Source organism: Electrophorus electricus, chromosome 21 (assembly GCF_041902795.1).
Source record: "Electrophorus electricus isolate QZ-2024a chromosome 21, ASM4190279v1, whole genome shotgun sequence".
NCBI lineage: Eukaryota > Metazoa > Chordata > Actinopteri > Gymnotiformes > Gymnotidae > Electrophorus > Electrophorus electricus.
The window spans coordinates 16,490,001-16,513,086 of NC_137517.1; the positions used below are offsets into that span (position 1 = coordinate 16,490,001).

The 23,086-nt window shown below is 45.3% G+C and overlaps 2 protein-coding genes across 4 annotated transcripts in view; both read right to left on the reverse strand.

Moving 5' to 3' along the window:
* ptpra (protein tyrosine phosphatase receptor type A) overlaps positions 1-10,578 on the reverse strand; it is a 26,132-nt gene extending 15,554 nt beyond the window's left edge. For both annotated transcript variants that reach the window (XM_027027039.3, XM_027027037.3), the window contains exons 1-2: positions 10,095-10,578; positions 814-860 (exon numbers count right to left, since the gene is read on the reverse strand). The gene's annotated coding sequence lies outside the window, so the exon portion shown is untranslated. The remainder of the gene's footprint in view (positions 1-813; positions 861-10,094) is intronic.
* Positions 10,579-12,227: 1,649 nt separating this feature from the next.
* Positions 12,228-23,086, reverse strand: LOC113588026 (P2X purinoceptor 4a). 2 transcript variants are annotated; one of them, XM_035521483.2, is made up of 12 exons: positions 22,910-23,086; positions 21,404-21,551; positions 20,710-20,781; positions 20,237-20,309; positions 19,554-19,650; positions 17,807-17,887; positions 17,578-17,719; positions 16,136-16,272; positions 15,126-15,219; positions 14,960-15,025; positions 14,625-14,715; positions 12,228-14,207 (listed from the first exon to the last, which is right to left on the reverse strand). In XM_035521483.2, exons 1-12 carry the CDS (start codon positions 23,035-23,037, stop codon positions 14,173-14,175), a joined length of 1,164 nt encoding a protein of 387 aa, XP_035377376.2. In that variant the 5' UTR covers positions 23,038-23,086; the 3' UTR covers positions 12,228-14,172. The 2 variants fall into 2 exon arrangements, with proteins under 2 accessions (XP_035377376.2, XP_081560884.1); XM_081704758.1 differs by lacking the exon at positions 17,578-17,719 and having other exon boundaries at positions 17,807-17,870.

A 23,086-nucleotide genomic window follows, 5' to 3' on the forward strand; every position in this document is an offset into this window, starting at 1 on the left:
CATCTTTACATGAATAACTATAAATTGCATTTCAGTATTAACTGACTTAATAAAAAAATACAGATAATTCATTATCGGAGAGCCATTACTATAATTTTGGCTTAAACTTTGGCAACATTGTTCTCTTTAGGGTGCCAGACTATTCTGACTGTTTAGAGGAACAGAAACAAGGTTCCAGACTGCTCTGGGCCCCAGTTCCCAAAATCAATACAGTGTAACATTGTCTTAAACGAGTGTTCAGCGGTACATGTGCGCTACCATTTAAAGATGATCAGGCCTGACTGGTTAGAGGTACAAAGCGCAAGACTGTTCTGATTGGTCGAACGGGAGAGACAGCGAGTGCAGGAACCAGACAGACAGCATTTTAATTGCCCTATTAGGCTAAACCTGCTACTCAGCCATATCTAACCACTGTGCTGGCTGCCAGCATGACCTACATGGTTTCCGGCTCCGCTCCTGGAGAGCCACCAACTGCACGGGTTAGCTCCGTCTTACGCGCTGCTAAGATACGTAGTCTGAGAATCTGGCATGGTATTTAAGGATTACGGCGCGACCTCAGACTTCTGGAGAGCTCCGCGCCTAGCGTGTCAACAAGGTACACGGGTATTCCTGGGCAGTAGGAATGAATCACATTCACTCGTTTGGAGTAGACGGAGGTGATGGTGTCATTGGCCTAAGCGTCAACGAGAAACGGGAGCGTCACGGGAGCGTGACACGGTGCGTGACACGGTGCGTGACACGGTGCGTGACACGGTGCGCTCGGCCGGCTGGCGTCGGCACGGTCGCGCCGAACGGAGATGACAGCCTGCTTACCTGGAAAAAGGCCGTCTGCATCACTCACTCATGCGCACAATAATCACCTGGGAGAGGGAGAGAGAGAGAGGGAGAGAGAGAGAGAGAGGGGGGAGAGGGAGAGAGAGGGAGAGGGGAGAGAGGGAGAGGGGGGAGAGGGAGAGAGAGAGAGAGAGGGGGGTGGGAGAGAGAGAGAGAGGGAGAGGGGGGGAGAGAGAGGGAGAGGGAGAGAGAGAGAGAGAATGAGTAAAATGAAACTGCCTCAGCAGGCAGGTCTTCAAACTGGCACTTAGCCTCTGGGTAGGTCTTGCTATTTGCAAACTCTCGTGGCATTACTGACGTGTACGAACACGTCAAGTGTGATTCCATTCGGAGCGGTTTTAGGCAGAGACCCAACGCTGCGCCACACACACACACACACACACACACACACACTCCATCTCATCAAAACACATCCCCAAGACAAACATTGTGGGCGTGTAGGTGTCATCAGAAGCAAATCTGCTCGAAAGCTCAACAATGTCAGTCTGAGTCAAATACATACCTATATCCCGCCCTCTCCTCTGAGAACCTTTACAGTAAACGTTGCTTTGATCGGGTATAGAGTTTTCGGGTAGCTCTATTGCTTACGTGCGTATATGTATGCATTCATTTGTGTGTGTATACACACACACACACACACGTGCGCGCGCGCATGTGTGTATCCAGGGCAGCTGTGAGCTCTGCTCATCATTCCTATCTGTAATCCCGGCTGCTCTCACAGTAATCCCCCTCACACACCCGTTATACATCACAATCCTAATCTGCCGGGGCATCATATGCAGATGACGGAGCAAGGCCTCCTGAGGTACCAAACAGCTTCCCAAATATTCCAGCACAGGAACACAAAGAGCTCACCAGCTGCAGAAACACTGTAGTACTACTACTAAATCCTTCCACACATAACCATGGCTAACAGAAGTAAACTTACCATCGTCGGCTTGGACAAACCGTGCTTCGTGTATTTATTAATATAAACTGCTGCCCTTTAAGGGACATGCTCTTCTATTTTGGATCATGCAGGAGTCCTAAGGACACGACCGAGGTTTTCTTCGTCTTATAATGGCCAGAAGTACCGTCTAAAACACCGGCTGTCCGCTGCACCAGCAGGTGTATTTAAACGTCCGGTTTCGCTTCAGCTGTTTTAAATACGTTGTGGGGAAATATGGCGTTGCGATTATTCCTTTTTGCGGGTTTTCTTTTGGCAGATTGGCGATTTTCCTGTAAGCACCAGAGGGTTATTCGGTTACGCGACTAAACCGCGCGGAACCGCCGCTCTGTGCGTGGCTAAGACTTTACACCTGTCGCGCCAGGTAAAGTTGCGCAATACGGCCAGCGGTGGCTGCACGCGACCAGGTGTGTCGAGCGGGCGGCACGCGAGCCAGGAAACCTGACTTCCGAGTCCAGACCCCGCCGGGGAACCCTCAACATCTGCAGCAGCTGCGTGCAGTCCGACAACCTCCCCCTACCGCGAGGAGCTGCAAACGCTTGTAATTCCCCCTGCAGCGCGCGCGTGCAGGAGCGCGCGGGCCGTCGCACCTTGTTTGGTTTGTAAGTTACGTCACGGCGCAGTCGCGCGGGGAAAAGCGAGAGAAGGCAAAGACTTACATTCTGGTGTAGCGGCAGCGATCTTTTAAATGCACATTTATCGGACTTTCAATCGTGTGCAGGAAGCAGAGTCTCTGATTCAGCGCGCATAGTGTTGCAATATCAGTGTTGCAATAACGATCGCAGCCGCATCTCGACACATCTTGGCGAGCGTGTCGTGTGTTTTGAGGATGTCAGGGACCCGCATGGTGGCCACCGAAGACCTCGGATGACCGCGAAAAGACGACACTAGGGGGCGCGGCAGCAGGTCACAGGACCTCATCTTGAACATGGCGAAGCGCTACTGCACACACTCACACACACACAGTTCCTGTCTTGCTCTGATAGTTCCTGTTATAAGGCACCGCTGTATCACCGTTCAAAGAGGGTCTGAGAGAAACACAGTGGAAACCAGCGCCCCATTTGTAAAATTTCACACAATTTTTCTACTTTTCCTTAAACCCTTTTATTTTTCTCTAGTCATATCATTCTAATTCTCTTCTCTTATTCTTACTCGTGTTCTTTTCGCACTCCTCTTCAAATATAACGTTTTGTAATCAAAGCCGACAGAAAAAAAAAATCTAACGGTAGTTTTCTCTCAGTGACTGATGCTTTTGCAGTGTGGATAGGAAACCCAACTCAGTGCAACGTTAGTGGGCGAGTGAGAGAGACAGACGGAGAGATTACCAGATGGACAAATGGAGAGATGGTCAAGCACACTCAAATAAGCAGGGCTAACATCAACTGTCACCTCATCACTCACACACACACACACACACTACTGAGGCTTCACCACCCACTGTATCATAAACATGTTCTTTCTAGAACCACGTCATGTGTGTGTAGTCAGCTACCGCAGCACATATTCATCACACAGTCCGCTGCCGAGTGCCCTCCTTCACTCGTATTCAGTGGGACAGTTTTTGAACGCACAGCCGCTATTGGCTGAACAGTTTTGGGCAGACCATTCTCAATCCAGCAGCACTGTGTTAGCTGGCCCAGTTCAGTAAAGTGGCACACGCCCCCCGAGTTTTAATCGCACGGTCCAATCTGGAGTTTTGGCTGACTGCTCAAGCTCTCTCGTTGCGCCGGGCTGAAAAACTCTCCAATGTGCAGCCATGAGCCTTTGATCCAAACGCCGTATTGTAACCCTGTAACACAGAGTGAAGCAGTTGTGACAGAACGCTGGATTCACAGACACTCAGGCCTCAGGCCTGTCAGTTTGTCCCTGGACTGGAAGTGTCAGACCTCTGGAGAACTCCGAGTCTGTCGGAGTGTTTAGCATACTCACGCCCCCAAACTAGGTGACCTTAATAAGGTTCTAATATTAGACTCAGAAGATTAGGATTCTAAGATTAGGAGTGTAAGGTCACCAGGGTCCTCACAGAGAACCTCGAGTGACGGATCTGTGCCGCACAAGAAGAAACATGTCACCACAGTGTGGCTGCAGTTTGTGGACTAAAAGATGAACCGTGGATGCTAGAGGAAAAACCCTGCATGTTTCACAAGCAACCTCAAAACCACGGAGCGCTGTCAAGAGGCAGTGGTGTGTGAGCGCGCACACATTCGCCTGTTACCCGCTGCCTTCCGGACAGCATGGTCCTGCAACTTCATTCTGGAATTGGCACACACTAGAAGAGAAAAACGTTATGCAGCTAGAGTAACACACACACACACACACACAATATATTCACAGAGATAATCTTTAAAAGCAAGCTAACCTGACACACACTGCATTCATTCACAGAGAACAGTGTTCTCTCTCAAACACACACACACACACACACACACACAGTGGTCACAGGTCTGCCTTGCTACTCAGCTGTTCCTCCTGTGTGCAACACAATGCACAATGCCACAGTTATTCAGTCTCCATTATCAACCTCCCACCAGAGCTTCTGCAGGTACTCTGTTCAGGGCAGAACCTTCTGGAAACATCTATGAAGTCATGTCCCGTGGGAATTGTGAACTAAACCCCCACCCCCCACTCATCCCAGATGTCTGGGAGGAAACAGCCTCGTGGTCGCAGCAACGGTGTACGACAGCTCTGAATTTTGTGTCAAAGTGGGAGGGGCTTAACGTGATGACGGACAGGACCCCCTAAAGACCACAGTTCCAGAATCGGACACGGACCTCGGCAGGTCCCTCTCAAGGATTAAACGTCTCACAGCAGCTGGACAGTGCGGTGCACGGGGCGTGGTCTTAAGGCTTGCTCCACCCAGCTAAGGGTGGGGTTAACTCTTCCAGACCGGCACAGAGTGGGTCGCCAGCATTCATCGCCCCTCGTCCACAGCGGGTTTAGACGCCGCTCGACCCGCGGGCACATGGACGCGACCTTCTGATCCCAGATCAGTCCTTAGGGAGTACTGCCTGCTCAGACTGTTTTAAAGACTGATGCGAGGGTACTGGGAAAGCTGTGTAACTATGGCGACACCACGGCCTTAGCTGTCGTGTTTTGCAGGCGTGACGCTTCTTTCGGAGTTCCTGTGATCAGACTTCAGGATTGTTATGCCAGTGCAGACTTCTGTGACTTAAATCATGCAGCCCTTAGATTCTGCACGCAACACACGCCCACGTGCACACCGGCGGTCCGCACGTCTAGCGGTGGTGCTAGCACCTCACAGGACCCGCTTCAGCTCTGACTCTGTGCACCGTATCACTCCTGGAAACCCAGAGCAGTGTTATATTATTCCATGTTTGGAGAAACTTCTCCCTGATCTGGCCTCTCTGGCATGTGGAGGTGTCGCGTGAGGAGCTATGATACGTGGCCGTCCGTGTTTACGGTTTATTAATACCCAAGTGTGTTTTCTGGAGCTTTTTGGGTGTGTGAGTGGGAAGAGACTTCTGCTGTTACCCCACACAGGCCACAAATTATATATGACTGTACACACACAGACACACACACACACACACACACTTCCTGCAGACTCCCTATCTGACTGATGCATGCCCATCTGCTGGTAGGAGTACCCCGACACACATAGCAGAACACGCCAGCCTCCTGCTCAGGCATTGGCTGAACTTCGGCCCGCCCCTTGCTTGGCTGAGCCAATCGTACGCCACACCACACTTCTCACGCACGAGAACGCCCGGACAGGTCCTGAGGTCGGGATTTGTCAGCCCTTAGCCCGCAGAAGCTGCCTAAAGCCAATCAGCATTCCAGCCTTTAGTGAAGAGAAGAAAGTTAAGGAATAACTCGCCTCCAGCTCTACTAATAATACTCTAATACTGCGTGCGGGGGTTAGGCGGCAAGCGCCAGGATAGAGTCAGCAGTAGTTTACACCCAACGTCATCACAGCATTATCATTTCAGATAAAGCATTTTCTACATTTTGTGATGATGTGAACTGAAGGGATTCACTCAGTCACTGTAACTGCTATTATATATATTATATATATATATATATATATATATATATATATATATATATATATATATATATATATTTATTTATTTATTTATATATTTATTTATTATTTTTTATTTTTTTAATTTATATTCACACACACACACACACACACACACACACACACACATGCACGCACGCAAGCACACGCACACATCAAACAGAACTCTTCCTGTGCATGACTAGTTTTGTGAACTATTGTGTCTTTGAGAAACTTATCAGGAATAAAATATTTTTGGCTTGGTGTCTGACTCACAGCAAGGAGGAAGGCCCTGCCCACGCTCCCCCGCCCATGCCCACGCCCAGTGCGTCCCACACCACGGCTTATCCACGCTCACATCTATAATGGGCCGAAGGACAGGAAGTAGCTTTGAGCACACCTCTCCAGAGAGGCGCCGTCCGGATGAGCCCGACGTCCGGGTTATCTCACGGCCGTCACCACGGGGACAGCAGCATGGCGCGGACCTGGAACACAGGCGTTGAGCTGGGTAGGCGTGGCCACTACCAATCTGGGAAGCCAATAGGCTGTAATGGTTTCCAGTGTTAAAGCAGCCAGATCCAGGCACGCTGCTGGATGCTACCAGTGGGTGTAGGATCCAGGCTTTTGTTTGAGACTCCTGGAGCTCAATAGCACATCAACGCACAAAATTTACTAGATTATGTCACACCGTCAAAATGACTAAGTCAAAAGTATGCACGCGCGCGCACACACACACGCGCACACTCCAAATGACAACACCGCCAGGTTGGCCAACCTAACAAAACAGACAGACATAGTAGACCGCCCTGACACCACCCGACACGGCCCAACACCACCCAGCACGAACCCAACCACACCTAAAAAAACAGACGTAGTCTACCGCCCCGACACGAACCCGACCACACCCAAGAAAACAGTTGCAGCCAAAAGCTCCAACACAAAGCCCAAGCACGCAGAGCATCCAAAATGGACGTCGCCATGCCAACTGCTGCAACAGCTCGTGACTTCCATCGGCTTGTAGGTTAGTCAATGAATTACATTGTCTCCGTGCGCAATGACCAAACAAATGAGTACATGACTAAATATGTAAATAGCCTAACCCAACACAGGCGACAAGGCCAAAACCCCCACGAGGAACAGGGAGACAAGACCAGAGCAACCCAACATGGCACAGGAGGTAATGGCTAATGCACGAGGAGTCACAAACAACTGACCTGGGACCAGCCGCACAGCGTCAGAATAACGCATTTACTGGAACGCAGATGACAGAAATTGACCACAGGGGGCGCCACAAGGACCAAGTAAGTTCCCTGCTTGCTTTCACTTCGAATCATAGTCGATTATATTTGTCTGTAAGGTGGGCTACACCGGACCAGGCCGGGAATGGCACCGGTTGCTGGGCGCCCTGAGCAAAACCCCAAATGCGGAAGTGGTTTAAACCAAAGCCCAGACGTCAAGCCCACGAGAGAACCACAGGGGACCGTCGGCTCCGAGGGTCCCGGACACTCCTCTCGTCGCTGTGGTCCAACTGCTCGTAGCTCCATTCAGCCAACCTTGATTCCAGGTTGCAGGATAACTGGCATGTCTTTTGCTTTGTGTCCGAAGGTGTGGCTGGTTTCAAACTGAACAGGCGGAGTACGTGTTGCCTGCCAACATGTCCGATATATCGCACAGCTAGGTCCAAGCCGGGACACGTCCAGACAGAGCCATGCTTCCTAGAGTTGACCGGCTGATCCAGCTTGTCTATTAGCGCTAAATCGGAGTGCAGAAGTCCACTGCTGAACTTGGTTACCCCAGCAGGATTTGGACTCTCATTAAAGGTGCAGTGAGCGTAGGGGTGGGCGATCTGACAATATATCGTGAACGATCTTGCACACATCTATTTTCGAGCAAATCGGAGAGATTGTGACATCTTACGTTCTCCTACTAATGTTTCAAAACTTCACGAGCAGTAATAAAGTGGATCCACGCTACGTTCAAAAAACAGCAGAATGGTTGGTTACAAACTGGCTGCGCTGATTCGCATAGAATACAACGTGACTTTTTCCGTTGCGACGCACTTTAAAAACAATTCAATGTGACCTAGCAGCATGTTAGCTAAGGAGCTTGGGTCAAAAAGGGACTCAATTTTAGCAGTGCGAAACTGACGGCTGTGTAGTCACATATTCCTCAAATCAAAGTTTGTTAGGCATTGATTAGCATTCACAGAGGTTAATACAACAAATCCATCCATCCACCTTATCTGAAGGAACATGTGTGCTTCACTCAGGGCGTCGAACCCCAGCCAAGAGGTCCCGTAACATTAACTGTTATCATTAGAACATTTTTAAAAATACGATACAAGCAGCAAAGAATGGAAGAGATAACTGGGGAAAGCACATTCTCTCTAGCGAAGGACAGGGTGCTGTTTAAAGGTGTGCAGAATGGGTGTTCTGTTTACATTTTATTTTACCTTAGTGTACACGTTAGCACTACAATACTTGAAAAATCTGTTATTTAATGGTTGTGTTATATACTTACTGCTTATTTTTGCTTTGTTTAATATTTTCAATAAAGTTGACTTCAGATTTTAATTATCATTTTGAAAACATTGTCTTTAATGCAGTCCATAGACTCTAGTTGTTCATTTCAAAATTGGGAAGGAAGATCACAATTCAAATCTTGGATCGTGACTGAGTGTAAAAAATATATTGTGATGTGTTTTTTCCGGGGAAGATCGCCCAGCCCTGCATGAACAGCGTTTTCGTTCTCTGCTCCTCTTCCACCTTTATAGGCCATCAGTCAGTTAGAACAGGAAGCAGTCTGCATGGTCATCTTCATTCCAACCCTCACGCTCTCTCAATCTCATCACTTCCACACCTCATGTCTGGCATTCTTTTCCTTATTAAATCACGACAACGGTACGACGCAGACTGTCCTCACGGTTCCCTTTAACACTTCCCACACCATCTCAGTGTGTCACCGAATCAGCGACAAACTCCCACACGCTGAACTTCTACAGCTGCGCTCTGTTCCACCGACTTCCTGGAAAAAGAATAATTTTCGCGCTTGACGATAGACACCCTTGTGCCCAAGAGACATACAACCACAGTCCCCATCTGCCAAGACTCTCAGCCTTTGGAAAAGCTTGCTGGGCTCCGTCTTCCACCTGGAACTCGGCACTTCGGTGTTTGTGTGTTGTTAAACATTAATATGAGCCTATGATTACATGTCTGTGCCACTGCCTCGGTCCTGTTAGATGCAACCCAGTCACCAGTGACAGATGGTGTGTTCTGATGCAGCGCCAGAACTGGAAAAGGCTCCTAACCTCATACAAGCACTGCCACTAGTGTCTTCACCAAAATAACAGAACAAAACAAAAACAGGGCAGTGAGATATTAATTCATAAATTAAGTCATGAATTAACACACACACATAGCTTAACTCGTAACTTGAGTGGGGACAAAGCAGATGTAATTGAAGCAAGGTGTCGTATGTTATTTGATCCCCATTCACACCAAATCCAGCCACAAAACGAACTACCAGATATTGCGGCAATGCCGTATTTAAAGCATCATTGCTGTGCACCAAGGAAAACATCTGAAACGCAAAACGGAGGAAATAAGCACGTGAGGGAAAGTTTTAGTCAACAAAACATGGTGGACGTTGCATCTGTTTGTTTTTATTTTAGAGATGCAAGATCTGCCTTGTTTCTGTACATGTCAAATTCTCCGATCATTAATTTATTCACGCGCGCACACGCAACACACACACACAGCCCCCCGCCCCCCCCTCAAAACACACACCCTGTAAAAACATGTAGCAACAAAGCGCTGATCAATATGTGCGCTTCTCCGTCCGCCCGGCGCGTCTCTCTTTGTGTGCGCGGCGCAGAACGCGCGCTGGTCCGAAATCACGCCTGCGCGCAGGCCAAAGAGCTGCGCGAGCTCCAAATAAAAAAGGTACGCCGTGTCTTTCTTCCTCTCCCCCGACACGCTCGCTCCCTCCCTCCCTCCTTCCCTCCCTCCTTTCCCCTCCCTGCCTCCCAGCTAGTTCGCTGAACGTCTCTGGCTCCACGCAGTTGCGCGAGTTAGCCCGCCTAGCTACGTAAAAGCCCCCGTCTGGGGCAGCCGCGCGCCGCACGGGCCCGACAGCTCGCGGGCTGAAATGACACGAGCGGTGCGCGTCTTGCAGTGTCCGACGGACAGCGGCGAGCGGACAACTCAGCCAAAAGCAAAACCCTGGATAAACCGAAGCTGATCGTGAACGCCAGCAAGTTCGCACTCTCGGACGTAAACGCACGCAACTCACCTCCGCGCCCTTTGCACGCAGCGCGAGCCTTTTCCGAAGGGTGGAGCGCGACGGGTTCCGTAAGTGCCCCGGCCCCGGACTCCGCACCCCGGGACCTCGGGCGGCGCTCGGCCTGGGGCTGGGGGCCTGGGCAACAGCGCCGAGCTCCTGCAGACGGCCGATCCGGAGCGGGCCGACAGACCGTGAGCGCCGTCGGAAGTGCGGATTACATGTCCGGAGAAGTCCCGAGGTTTTCTGCGTGTGGTCCGTGGGAGTGTGTCGGCTTGGCGGTCCGTGGCGTGTAGTCCGTGGGAGGTTCGCTCCTGCTCCGTCCACGGCGCCGGGCGCCTGTGATCGCCGCGATGTGTCCGCTGTGTCCGGGCGCGTCGGCTGGCTCGCCTAATCCGCCATGTTGTGCCTCCGCGACTGGAATGGGAAGCAGCGGGTTTTCCCAGGCCAGACCCCTCCTCCACCCTCCTCCTCCTCCACCCTCCTCCTCCTCCACCCTCCTCCTCCTCCACCACCCTCCGTAGTTCCGCCGCGACATCTAGTGGTTAATCAACAGGCGCGCAGTCGGCCGAAAAAACAGGGAACTCACCCACGGACTTGCTGGGACACACTTTATAGCAGGAACGCAATAACAAAACTCGTTTCAAATATCTCGTTTCAAAGATATTTTAACACTTTTGAGCTGTCTGAATGGGGTAAATGTTCTAGTGCATAACCGATTCATCTCTTCTTTACGCGTTGTTTATAACTCGAAATAAGACCGACAACTTTTAACGGCAACGCTTCAATTACGCAGTATTTAGTTTTAGGACCCCCTTTACAATTATTGAATTATAACTTAAAATTACACTGTTCTGTAATTTTGAGTATCAGTGATTTATTAAATAAAGCGTTTACTTTCAAAGAATATGAGCGTTTTATATGTGGTGTTTTCCCTAAACTGCGATGTAAACTGTGTAATGTAAACATTTTCAATAATAGGAAGAAGCGTGTACGACGGTAAAGTTTCTTCATGCTCGTAGTTACAGCCCGCCCAGTAAATAAACAGCACTACTGGCCTACATTCTTTAAATTATTTGTTGCTTTTTCGCAGTACGGTTCGATATTTCGGATGTAAGTCGTAATGGTATGTGAGCACTGGTGAACAGACGCGTGTGGATCAGTTAATCATTTACTATAGAGGGTAAATCGAAAAATCGTAGTTTAAAAAAAAAACAAAAATTGTCCAACAAAACAGAGCCAGAGAGAAACGGTCCTGAAGGCAACCGAATACAAAGGGGAAATCCAAAGAAAAGCCAACATGTAAAAACACAGTGAGTGCAGGCCCTACAGCACCTAAACGGAGCTAAACACAGGTGTAGAACATGAGCGCTCAGGGCACCCCAGAGGATTCTGGGGAATGTAGTCCAGCGCCCCAGCGTTAGCCTCGTTGGTCAGGGCTGCATGGCATTAATAGGCCAAACTGCTCGTAGAAATAGAGAATGAAGACTTCCTCCAGATTAGAAAAGAAAAAAAAGTACGGAAGCGTGTAAATACCGAGAACAGTTTGTCAAAGTAGTTTTCTGGGGAGCTGTTTGAACCGGTTAGGTGTGTCAGTGGCGCCCGTGAAGAACTCCCGAACAAGCAGACAGCGGCTGAAGAGACTTTGTATTTCGAGGCTATCCGCCAAGGTCTGCTGTAAAAGAGACGTATAAACGCACAGACACACACACACACACACACACACAAAGCCTGTAGTTGGACAGCAGACAAGCCTCCTTTTTTACATTGTCTTCCAGGTCTAGTTTGGCTAATATATGCTAATATATGTATGTTGTCCTTGGTAAAAGCCATGATTCGTAATAATCACTCATATGTCACAAGAATGACAATGTCTGTGTGTGTATGTGAGTGTGTGTGTGTGTGTGTGTGTCTGTGAGTGTGTGTCTGTGTGTATGTGAGTGTGTGTGTGTGTGTGTGTGTGTGTGTGTGTGTGTGTGTGTGAGTGTGTGTGTGTGTGTCTGTGAGTGTGTGTGTGTGTGTCTGTGAGTGTGTGTGTGTGTGTGTGTGTCTGTGTCTGTGTGTGTGTGTGTGTGTGTGTGTGTGTGAGTGTGTGAGTGTGTTGGGGGTGTCAACGACATTTGGATAACATAAGATGCAGAAAACATCAGTGGTGGTAATGGATGTGATTTTATTTATATATTACACACACACTCGCAGGTCACTTTATTAGGTTCACCTTGCTAGCACCAGGTTGGACCCCCTGTGGCATTCAGAATTGCCTTAATTATTCGTGACAGATTCATCGAGGTGCTGGGAACATTCCTCAGAGATTTTGGTCCATATCAACATGAGAGAATCACGCAGGTGCTGCCGATTGGCTGACTGCACAGCCATGATGTGAATCTCTCGTTCCACCACATCCTAAAGGTGCTCTCCTGGATTGAGAGCTGGTCACTCTGGAGGTCATTTGAGTACAGTGATATTCAAGCAAGCAGTTTAAGGTGATTTGAGCTTTGTGACCTGGTGTGTTATCCTGCTGGACGTAGCCATCAGGAGATGGATACACTATGGTCATAAAGGGATGGACATGGTCAGTACCAACACTCAGGCAGGCTGTGGTGTTTAAAGTTGTGGTGTTTAAACCATGCTCAGTTGGGGCCCAAAGTGCACCGAGAGTACCCCCCCCCCCCCCCAACTCATCACACCACTGTCAGCATGAACCATTGATACAAGGCAGGACAGATCCATGTTGTTTACGCCAAATTCTGACCCTACCATCTAAATTTCACAGCAGAACTCGAGACTCATCAGACCAGACAATGTTTTTCCATTTATCTATTGTCCAATTTTGGCCAACGTGTGAATTGAAGCTGTAGTTGGCTGTTCTTATCTGACAGGAGTGTCACCCAGTGAGGTCTTCTGCTGCTGTAGACTGTCTGTCTCAAGCTTCAAGGGGCATTCAGAGATGCTCTTCTACACACCTCAGTTGTAACAAGTAGTTATTTGAGTTACTGTTGCCTTTGTATCAGCTCAAAATAATCTGACCATCCTCTGTAAACCCTAGAGATGGTGGTGCATCCCAGTAAAGCAGCATTTTATGAAATATACAGATCAGCCTGCCTAGAACCAACAACCACGTTCAAACTCACTTAAATCACCTTTCTTCCCCATTCTGATGCTCAGTTTGAATTTCAGCAGGTCGTCTTGACCATGTTTACATGCCTAAATGCATTGAGTTGCTGCCATGTGATTGGCTGATTAGATATTTGCATTAACAGGCACTTGACGAGGCGTACCTAATAAAGCACTTGTGCAGGCGTACCTAATAAAGTGGCAGTGAGAGTAGACGCACTGCAAAATATGCAAGGGAACCAACACACACACACTAAAGGCTTCAAGCACAACAATGGTGCGTTTTAGATTGCTATTCAATCCAAGCTATAATCATCTAACTGACATCTAATCTGACTGACATAGCGCAACAAGTCGTAGCCCAATTAGAACATGCGGTTCAGGCCGATTTAAGTCGGAACTAGTCGAAGTAGACCGATGTGTGAACGCTCAGCTCGTGCCACTCACTCTGAGTCATCTTGTGGCACTTCTCGCAGTACCGCACGTGAACCACAGCACACACGAGCAACTTAAGAAACGTTACGCTCGGTGTGATGAAATTGCGCCAATCAATTGTCAAATTACCTATTACATTCGTGATTTCCAAGTCGGTATGCATTCAACAGCAGTATACTACAAATTCAGGCTTACCGATAAAGAAAACAATGTGAAGAGGCCCTGTGAAATGCATATAGCATAATGCTAAAAAGCCATTTAGAAAATTCACAATAGGAAATATATTTTTTAAATACAACATTCAGTAACTGAATTAGTATTGAACAAAAAAGAAATATATTTGTATTTCATAATATAGAAATATTTTTGAAATATTATTGAAATATTTTTCCCACACAATTTAAGTACTTTATATACATTTTCCAAATTCTTGTGAAGTCCACAAGGTTTCAGAGAAACAGGACGTTAGGGTTAGGCTTGGGGTCCTTCATTAGCCGTGATTATATATTAGCTGTGTGTCCAGAACTGTTCAAAACTTAAATTAATGTTGATTTTCCAATCCCTCTGTCTGGTCACCTAATAAACAAACAAACCAACCAACCATCAGTTTGCACAAGGGTTCAGGTTTATCTGTATAGTTAGTAGCAGCTGAGCTACAGGGGCGTGAAGGTCTGAACTTCATAACGTATGGATTACAGATCTGCACAAATCAACAATACAGATGAAACCTGCTTTTGCAGAGGATTCCCAGGCATCTCCAGTGCAGATCTGTAATCCATATGTTACGACACATGTACACTCTCAGGCAGATCTTGGCCACACTGAGATCTGCTCTGTAAGTGACTAGTCACAAGTTTAAACCGCAAATATAGGTACTTGACTAGTAATTACACGTAATTGTAAGTTGCTTTGGATAAAAGCATCAGCTAAATGCTGCAAATGTAAATAGTGATTAAAAATATCCCCACTATACAAACAAACAAAAATACTCACCTACAAACTGTGCATATGTGATCTCTTCATAGATCTTGCCTTTGCATTTTTTTATATAACACGATATTAAAAAACCACACAATACAGTCACCTATGAAGAATCATAAATGTCAAAGTTAGTTAGGTTTCCTGACCATGTGTCAGCTATTTTATAGTAGTCCTAATCTAAGAACAAATGGAAAATACTGCTTCTGTAACAGCATTCGATATCTTTGAGCATCATTGTCTACATATCAGCTTGAACTAATGGAAAAATGTGCTACATGTTGTTAGGGGCTGTTTCCCCTAACAACGTTAGGGGAATGCAATTCCAGGATCCAGGAGGCTATACTTACTGTTCCCAGCAGACCCAAACTAGCTCCTAGGTTGAGCAGAATCGGCAGAGCGGAGGATTTTCTTCCCTGTGGCAAACAAGATGTGATCACTTTCACATGCAAAAAGTGTTTAGAATGGCATTAGGACATGGCGCTAAATAATAGTAATCCCAACATGAAGACTCACTGTTCCGAACACCTTGATGTCAAAGCGGATGCCGTAACCTTTGAATAAAGTTCTGCTCTCTTGACCTCTTTCATTTTTGTAATATTTTGCAAATCTGTAAATAATTCACACGAACATTTAAGGCATAAGAATAAAGCCTATGTTTTATATATATATATATATATATATATATATATATATATATATATATATATATATATATATATATATATATATATATATAACAGGCTTTATTCTTATATATATATTTTATATATTTATAAAAAAATTTATAACAGGCTTTATATATAACATAGGCTTTATTCTTATATATATATATATATAAATATATATATATATATATATATATATATATATATATATATATATATATATAATATATATTTATAAAAAAATATATAACATAGGCTTTATTATGTGAGTTCATATTACACGCTTAGATATATACACGACTACATGACTTTACACTACACAACTTGCTGCCTTGTAATCAGGAATCTTGAAGTCATTGTATTTTGCACACTGCGTGACTTGTCAGGGACAGAGGAGCACACACCACAAGTCTATCTGGTCTCCAAACTATGTTTTGTCATCAGTTTCTCATGGATTATGGGTTCATTCTTTTCCATTTAAAGTAATATCTCTACAATTTTTTAGCAAGTAATCCATATATCTATATCCATGTCTCTCTCTTTCGTCTCTCTCTTTGCACAATTTACACATTTTCGAGCCCCCAGCGAACACCTCCGAAACCTGTTGGTGAGCGGAAAAATTGGGGCTAAAATCTAGTAAACTAAAGCTCAAGTTGAAAGTCCAACTCCAAATATTTCAGATGTGCGACTAGAGTTCGAGTCATTGTCTCTAGTCGACATGTCTGATAAACCTTTTATAAACTTTTTATAAAAACACTAAAGGGTTTTCAAAAACAGGACAAAACACTGAAAATAACACACTATATATCTGCGAGACACATTTATATTGGGGTAATGATAACCAACAGAAATGTCAACCTGAAGTTGTATCCAGTGGTAACGTTGTTCTTCAGGTCCTTGTTGTCGAGGCGACGGAAGGTGTAGGTGGGCACGCACCAGCTCTCAGGCCAATCTAGATCACAGTCCCAGCGGATCTGCACCCCCATCACCCCACCCTGTGCGACACAGAGACCCAGAGCTGACCTGAGGTCAGGTTCTGCAGCCAGGTTCACACCGCCCTGTGCGACACGCAGAGACCTAGAGCTGACCTGAGGTACCTAACGTGCCAGATATTGGCTGGATGGGAAGATCTCTTTGCCCTGATACAAGCAGACAAAGAACATACAGGCATCCAGATTGAAAGAAGCCATATTCAGCGAACATCCAAGGTGCAAAGACATCTTCCATGAGGTTCCGGCATTTGATAGTCAAACCAAAATGAGAGAAAGGAACCAAGAAGCCATATACTAAACCACTGTCCTACCAGCTGACCAACAAGGAGTATTTTGACTATGTGGAACAATGTAGAAGAATGTTCAAAAAAGATGTCAAAAGAAAAAAAGAGATGAACTACGGCAACGTAGAAGCTGCAAGGCTGATCAGGAATGGTTGGAACGTAAAGCCAAGTCCTATTTCAAACAATCCATCTCTTTTTGAGATGGAGGAGAGGCTAATTATCAAGCTGTAGCACTATATGTTATGAAACCAGACCAGCAAAAAATAAGGCAGTTATCAGTAGACTACGGTGCGTCTACTACTGCTATTGAAGACTGTTCTGATGGTGGTGGGAAAATGGAATGGGACCAAACACCTTCCTCATGAATGCTGAGGAAAGGTAGAACGCAACAACTGACTTACTGTACACCACTACGGAGGGCTGGCACGGAAACCCCCTTTCCCAAGCACACCTTGAACAAGATGCAAACCCAAGCAGCACAAGGGCAAACCCAGGAGAGGATGTGCTTCCTACAACAACTAAAAAAGTTCAAATGTGGTTGAAACAAGGTGGAGTCTTTTTGCATTCTGTTCACAAATGGACCTTCACTTCTCATAGGTGCCGTTGTAAACAAACGGAAACTGGGTAGATATTTTGTCATGTATCTGATAGAAAGGTACATTCACTCAAAAGTGTTCATCAACAGAAGGGAAGCAAACAATATCAAACAAAAGTGCCTACATTTGTCCTCAGTCTTAGACTATATAGGACTCAATCTCACTGAAGAATCACCACATAAACAGTGTTTTAATCTAGTAAATGGACTAAAGTGTCCTAGGCTGAAACTGGTCTCCAAATAACAAAACAGAAAGCATGACATAACTGTAAGCAAGCACCAAATCATGGAGTGATTTCCAGGACCACCACGGGCTGGTACAAAACCAGTTTGAACCATCACTGAACATGTCTGGCTGGGACAGATACACACGCATCTTTGTGGCGTTATATTTAGTAAAGCATGTTAAGATTCAGTTTGCTCTCCTACATGGACTGCCATGGTCTGGAAGTCCTCTCCCGCCTCAGAGGCAATGTCCCCGAGTCTGAAGATGGGGCAGTCAGGATCCGTCGTGCGGTTGAACACACACTGCGACAGGTAGGAGCTGTTCACATGGGGCAGGATGTTCCGTCTGCAGGACACACACACAAGCTGCACCGTAGCTACGGCTAGTCATTGTATGTGAGATAAAAGAATATGAGTAGTGTTAAAAACTCACTTCCTGAAGTGGAATTTGGGGTAGTGGATGCCATTCTTTATCAGCACTGTGAACTTTTCTGCTTCTGCCAGCAATGGAGGACTGAAATTAGTGAGAATGTAAAGAGTTTTAAGGCACCCTTTGTACTATTTATATCAATAAACATCTGAAATTCGTCCTGAAGTCTAGTAAACATAAAACCAATTTCCACCAAAAGTTCATATCAGAAACTCTACATATACACACATTCATTGCAACTTTATTAGGTACACCTGTTCAACTGCTCATTAATGCAAATATCTAATGAGGCAATCACATTGCAGTGACTCAATGTATTTGGGCATGTAGATGTGGTCAAGACGACCTGCTGAAGTTAAAACCAAACAACAGAATGAAAAATAAAGGTGGTTTAAGTGAGTTTTAATGTGTCATGGTTGTTGGTGCTAGACAAACTTGTCTGGTCTAACACCTATCCCTACTGGACTAACACCTATCCCTACTGGTCTAACACCTATCCTTACTGGTCTAACATATGTCTCTACTGGTCTAACATATGTCTCTACTGGTCTAACACCTATCCCTACTGGTCTAACATATGTCTCTACTGGACTAACACCTATCCCTACTGGTCTAACATATGTCCCTACTGGTCTAACACCTATTCCTACTGGTCTAACATATGTCCCTACTGTTCTAAAACCTATCCCTACTGGTCTAACACCTATCCCTACTGGTCTAACACCTATCCCTACTGGTCTAACATATGTCTCTACTGGTCTAACACCTATCTCTACTGGTCTAACACCTATTCCTACTGGTCTAACATATGTCTCTACTGGTCTAACACCTATCTCTACTGGTCTAACATATGTCTCTACTGGTCTAACACCTATTTCTACTGCTCTAACACCTATCTCTACTGGTATATTACCTATCTCTACTGGTATATCACCTATCTCTACTGGTCTAACATATGTCTCTACTGGGCTAACACCTATCCCTACTGGTCTAACATATGTCTCTACTGGTCTAACACCTATCCCTACTGGACTAACACCTATCCCAGCTGGTCTAACATATGTCCCTACTGGAATAACACCTATCCCTACTGGTCTAACCCCTATCCCTACTGGTCTAACATATGTCTCTACTGGTCTAACATATGTCTCTACTGGTCTAACACCTATCCCTACTGGTCTAACATATGTCTCTACTGGTCTAACACCTATCCCTACTGGTCTAACACCTATCTCTACTGGTCTAACACTTATCCCTACAAATCTTATATGGGCTTGCCTAAACATTGTAGCTAACCAAATGTATTCCTTCATGGCAGCTGTTTACCCTATAGCAGAAAGTCACTTATCAGAATAAAGCAAAATGCCACAAAGGTTGTATAATCATGGATTGGTTCCAGGAAGATGGCAGCAGGTTTCCTTGGTTTCCTGGCCTTCACAGTATCCAAATCCTATAGGGCATCTCTAGGACAAGGTAGAATGGGCTTTCAGAGCACGTCAGTGCTTCTGTGTAATTTTTAGCAACTAGACGCTAAAGCAACTAGACGCAACAAGACGCTATCCTGTCAACATTGGACAAGATTCCTACAGAACGATTTCGAGACCTATTAGAATCTATGCCATGACAAATGGCTGTGGTTCTAAAAGCCTAAGGAGGTCCAACACACTTATAGATGGGTGTCTCTAATAAAGAGGCCTTAAACCATAGAATAGCAAGGCGATATGATATCTAAAAACATTTAAACATTTACTCAGGTGGATTGGCCTCTTTTTCCAGAGGGCACCAGGCGAGCACCTCACACGTCTTCTCTGATGCCGAAAACTGGATACACCTGCCCGTCTGCATACCTGGACAGGGGTCAGAGGGTCACTATTGTCACGTTCAGTCCCTGCCGTGTTCCGTGTTATGTTCCGTTCCATAGTTTCATTTTGACCTCACATGTTCGATTGTGTACACCTGTCCCTCGTCTCTAGTTCATATATTTAAACCCTGTTGTGTGCCTCGGTCATGGACGTTCATTGTTTGTTTCATTTTGAATTAATGTTTGACTGTTTGAATGTTTGATGGTTGTTTCTTTGTACTCTGTGTCTTCATGTTTCTTAGCCATTGTGTTTCCTAGCCTTAGTTCCTAGCCGGCTTCCCTAGTTAGCCTTCGTGTGTGTTTGTTTTGTAATGTTTCCCAGTACTCTCCATGTCGGCTCTGTGAGCCTGGACCGTATTAACGACTCTGATTTTGGATTTGCCCCTATTAGATCTCGCTCCTCTTAGCACATGCCTCCACCTCTTAACCGCTCAACGGTACAACTATATTCTTTACTGTAACAGATCTTTAAACAGGTATATTGCCCGGATCAAACTAGGAGCTACCACAGTTTATAAAGCCTCCCCCTATATATGCATCGTAACACTTTGGTGGTCTGGGCTGGTACATACCAGTTTTGTGCTTGTTGACAAGTCCCTTCTCACAGTCCTGATCAGTCGAGCATGAGGATCTGGGTCCTGGGTTCTGCAGGTGTCCGCATGAGGGAGAGATTTCATACACTTACACCTAAATTCACAATTGATTACACTTAATAAGGATCCCAGGATCCATTACATAAGGATCCCAGCTAGCACAGACACGACCCTGGAATTTTCATCTAAAGGTCTGAATGTTGGCCTAAATGCACACCCTACTGAGAACTGCTAGCAGGTACTAAATTCCAGAGACCATTATCTAATGACAATTGTGATTACACAGGATATCCTGTTCCAAGCCATTAAAGTTCCTCGTAGGGCCAACCCACTCACTTCTTACCAGGAACTCTGTTTATGATTTTTTTTAAATTGTGAAACGTTTTCAGATTTAGAATAAACCATCAAATCTGGATGGCACATTTGCTTTGTGCATCTGGAAGTTAATTTACCTCAGCGCAGCACGACTGTGTTTGGTTTGGTGTGATAATCAGGTTGGTCAGCACAAAAAAAGAAGACTCCTCCTGTCACACACACACACACACACACACACACACACACATACACACACACACACACACACACACACGTACGTTAAACCATATTCAACATAATTAAGATCATTTGTTCAGACATCTGACAGTCATTTCATAAACACAACATAAACTTGGATTTAGTCACAGCTTGGGTTATTTCAGGATGATCAACACACCAAAAGAGACTGTTTAATATGTTACAGTAACACCACCACAGCTACATATTGCACAATCTCTCCCCTTGAACACAGGATGATTTAATGCATAGGTGATTTTAGGTGACTTTAAGGTACATTTTTTGTTGGTAATTAAGCTTCTCTGAATTATGAATACTTTTTTGTCTTTGGCATAAAGAAATAGACCTACATTTCTCTGAATCTGGATTAAGTAGAGCACTGGTCTAAACCACTACCAGGAAATGCAGATAACAGTGTGAAGCCCGTATCATGTCCAGACATTCTGACACACCTTCACCGCTTACTGGGAGAAAGCACCACACCAGTTTGACCTTCGCTGGCTGTAAGCGTGGGGGTCAGAGCAGCCAGAATGGGGAGTCATTTGGGTGGAGTTCAATCATCCCTCCCTTCACCTCCTCACGGCGGGAGGCTACCTGAGCGGGGATGACGTAGTCAGCCGCGTCCCAGATGCGCAGGCCCAGGTCAGAGGTGTTGGTCAAGGCGATGCCCTTCACCTTGGTGGTCACTGAGCTGATGACTGTGTCTGTGTCCTGGTAGCCCTTATCACAAAAGAACACATACCTGCGCAGGTGGGGACCAAAACATGGTTGACATGAGTGTCTTATTACTGCACCTAGAAGTCACCAAACATATGTTTTATATTGAGATGTATATACTTTATTGTAGGGCTGAAACGACTCCTCTAGGAACTCAATTACAAAAACATTGATGCACATTCTGTGCCTCAAAGCCTTGTTTAATCCACGTAGTTATATCCACGTTATAGAGATGGTGACTACAGTTGCGATTCTGATGCATTTTCAAGGATTCAACTCATGACTTAAGCTTTGTGAAATCTGAGCATGGTAACAAACTATCTAACTGATCGTTGGAGTAAAACTTCCTTTCTGCCTGATATATTGACTATATACTCTAAGTGAACTGGACGACAGTGAGTGAAAAGTGGTCACCGTGTGTCTGGTGCCCTCTAGTGGCTGGCTGCAGTACAACTTAACCCAACCCCATTCCCATGCTAATATCTAATATCGAACCTTGGCTAACGTAATCTGCTCATACTCATTAGTAAGAGTATCAGTGAAAAGACTACGCAAATAGTGAGTTACTTCACACGATCTGTTTTAATACAAAATAAAAGCGAAAAACCTTTCCTACTGAAATGTGACAGGTCAGATAATGCAACAGTGCGAAGTGACATTAGGTTAGATGTAGATCACTGCATTTTTAATATACGTTTACGGTAGTGTGTTAAAGCTATAGGGCACAGGCTATATAACCCATAGGAGCATAAACAACCTCAACCATATCGCACGCAATTTAGCGCTTGTTCAACCATTGCGCTGATCTCTCTACTACACTCCTCACACAGACTGTCCAGGGTAAGCTCCGGACGGCCTGAGGGCATTGCACTGAACGATCATGCGAGCCTTACGTTACAAACGGTCCGGTAATGCGTAAGGAAAAGCGCAACTGACGGAAATATCAGTAAATATATAAAAAAGTATAGCACTTCCTTTATTAAGTCGAATCTTACAAGCAATTCGAGACGTGACTTAAGTAAATGCGAATGCTCCAAACGTTGCTTTTGGACAAGCCATAAATACAAACAAATCTAAACAGCAAAAACTGTTCAAAATGAAAAGAACTTAAAAGCTCCCTTATTTGAAACCTAAAGACGTTTAAAATTTGATACTTGATAATATATATTTAGCCATAACTTCACTTTCTTTATTATGTTTATAATAACTGGAAACTACTTTAACCCAAGAACATAGTTTTAGCAGCGAGAAGCAAAAAACGCTTATATTTCTCATTTGCCGCGCTTTTATTAAATATCTAGTAAAATATCTAGTACATTCGTACAACGTAGAAACCTTGGACATACGTCCTCTCAATTAAAGAATATACCAAACGGCACTTACCCTATGACACATGCTAGAATGACAATGGGACAAATGATCTTGAATACTGCACACTTTTCCCGAATGAGAATTTTTTTCGTTAGAGTAAATGTAAAGAAAAAGTCTTGACATTTGTTACAGCAAGACATTGTTTTACCTCACTAAATGACCTCTGCCCCTGGACCTGGACTGGTCAAG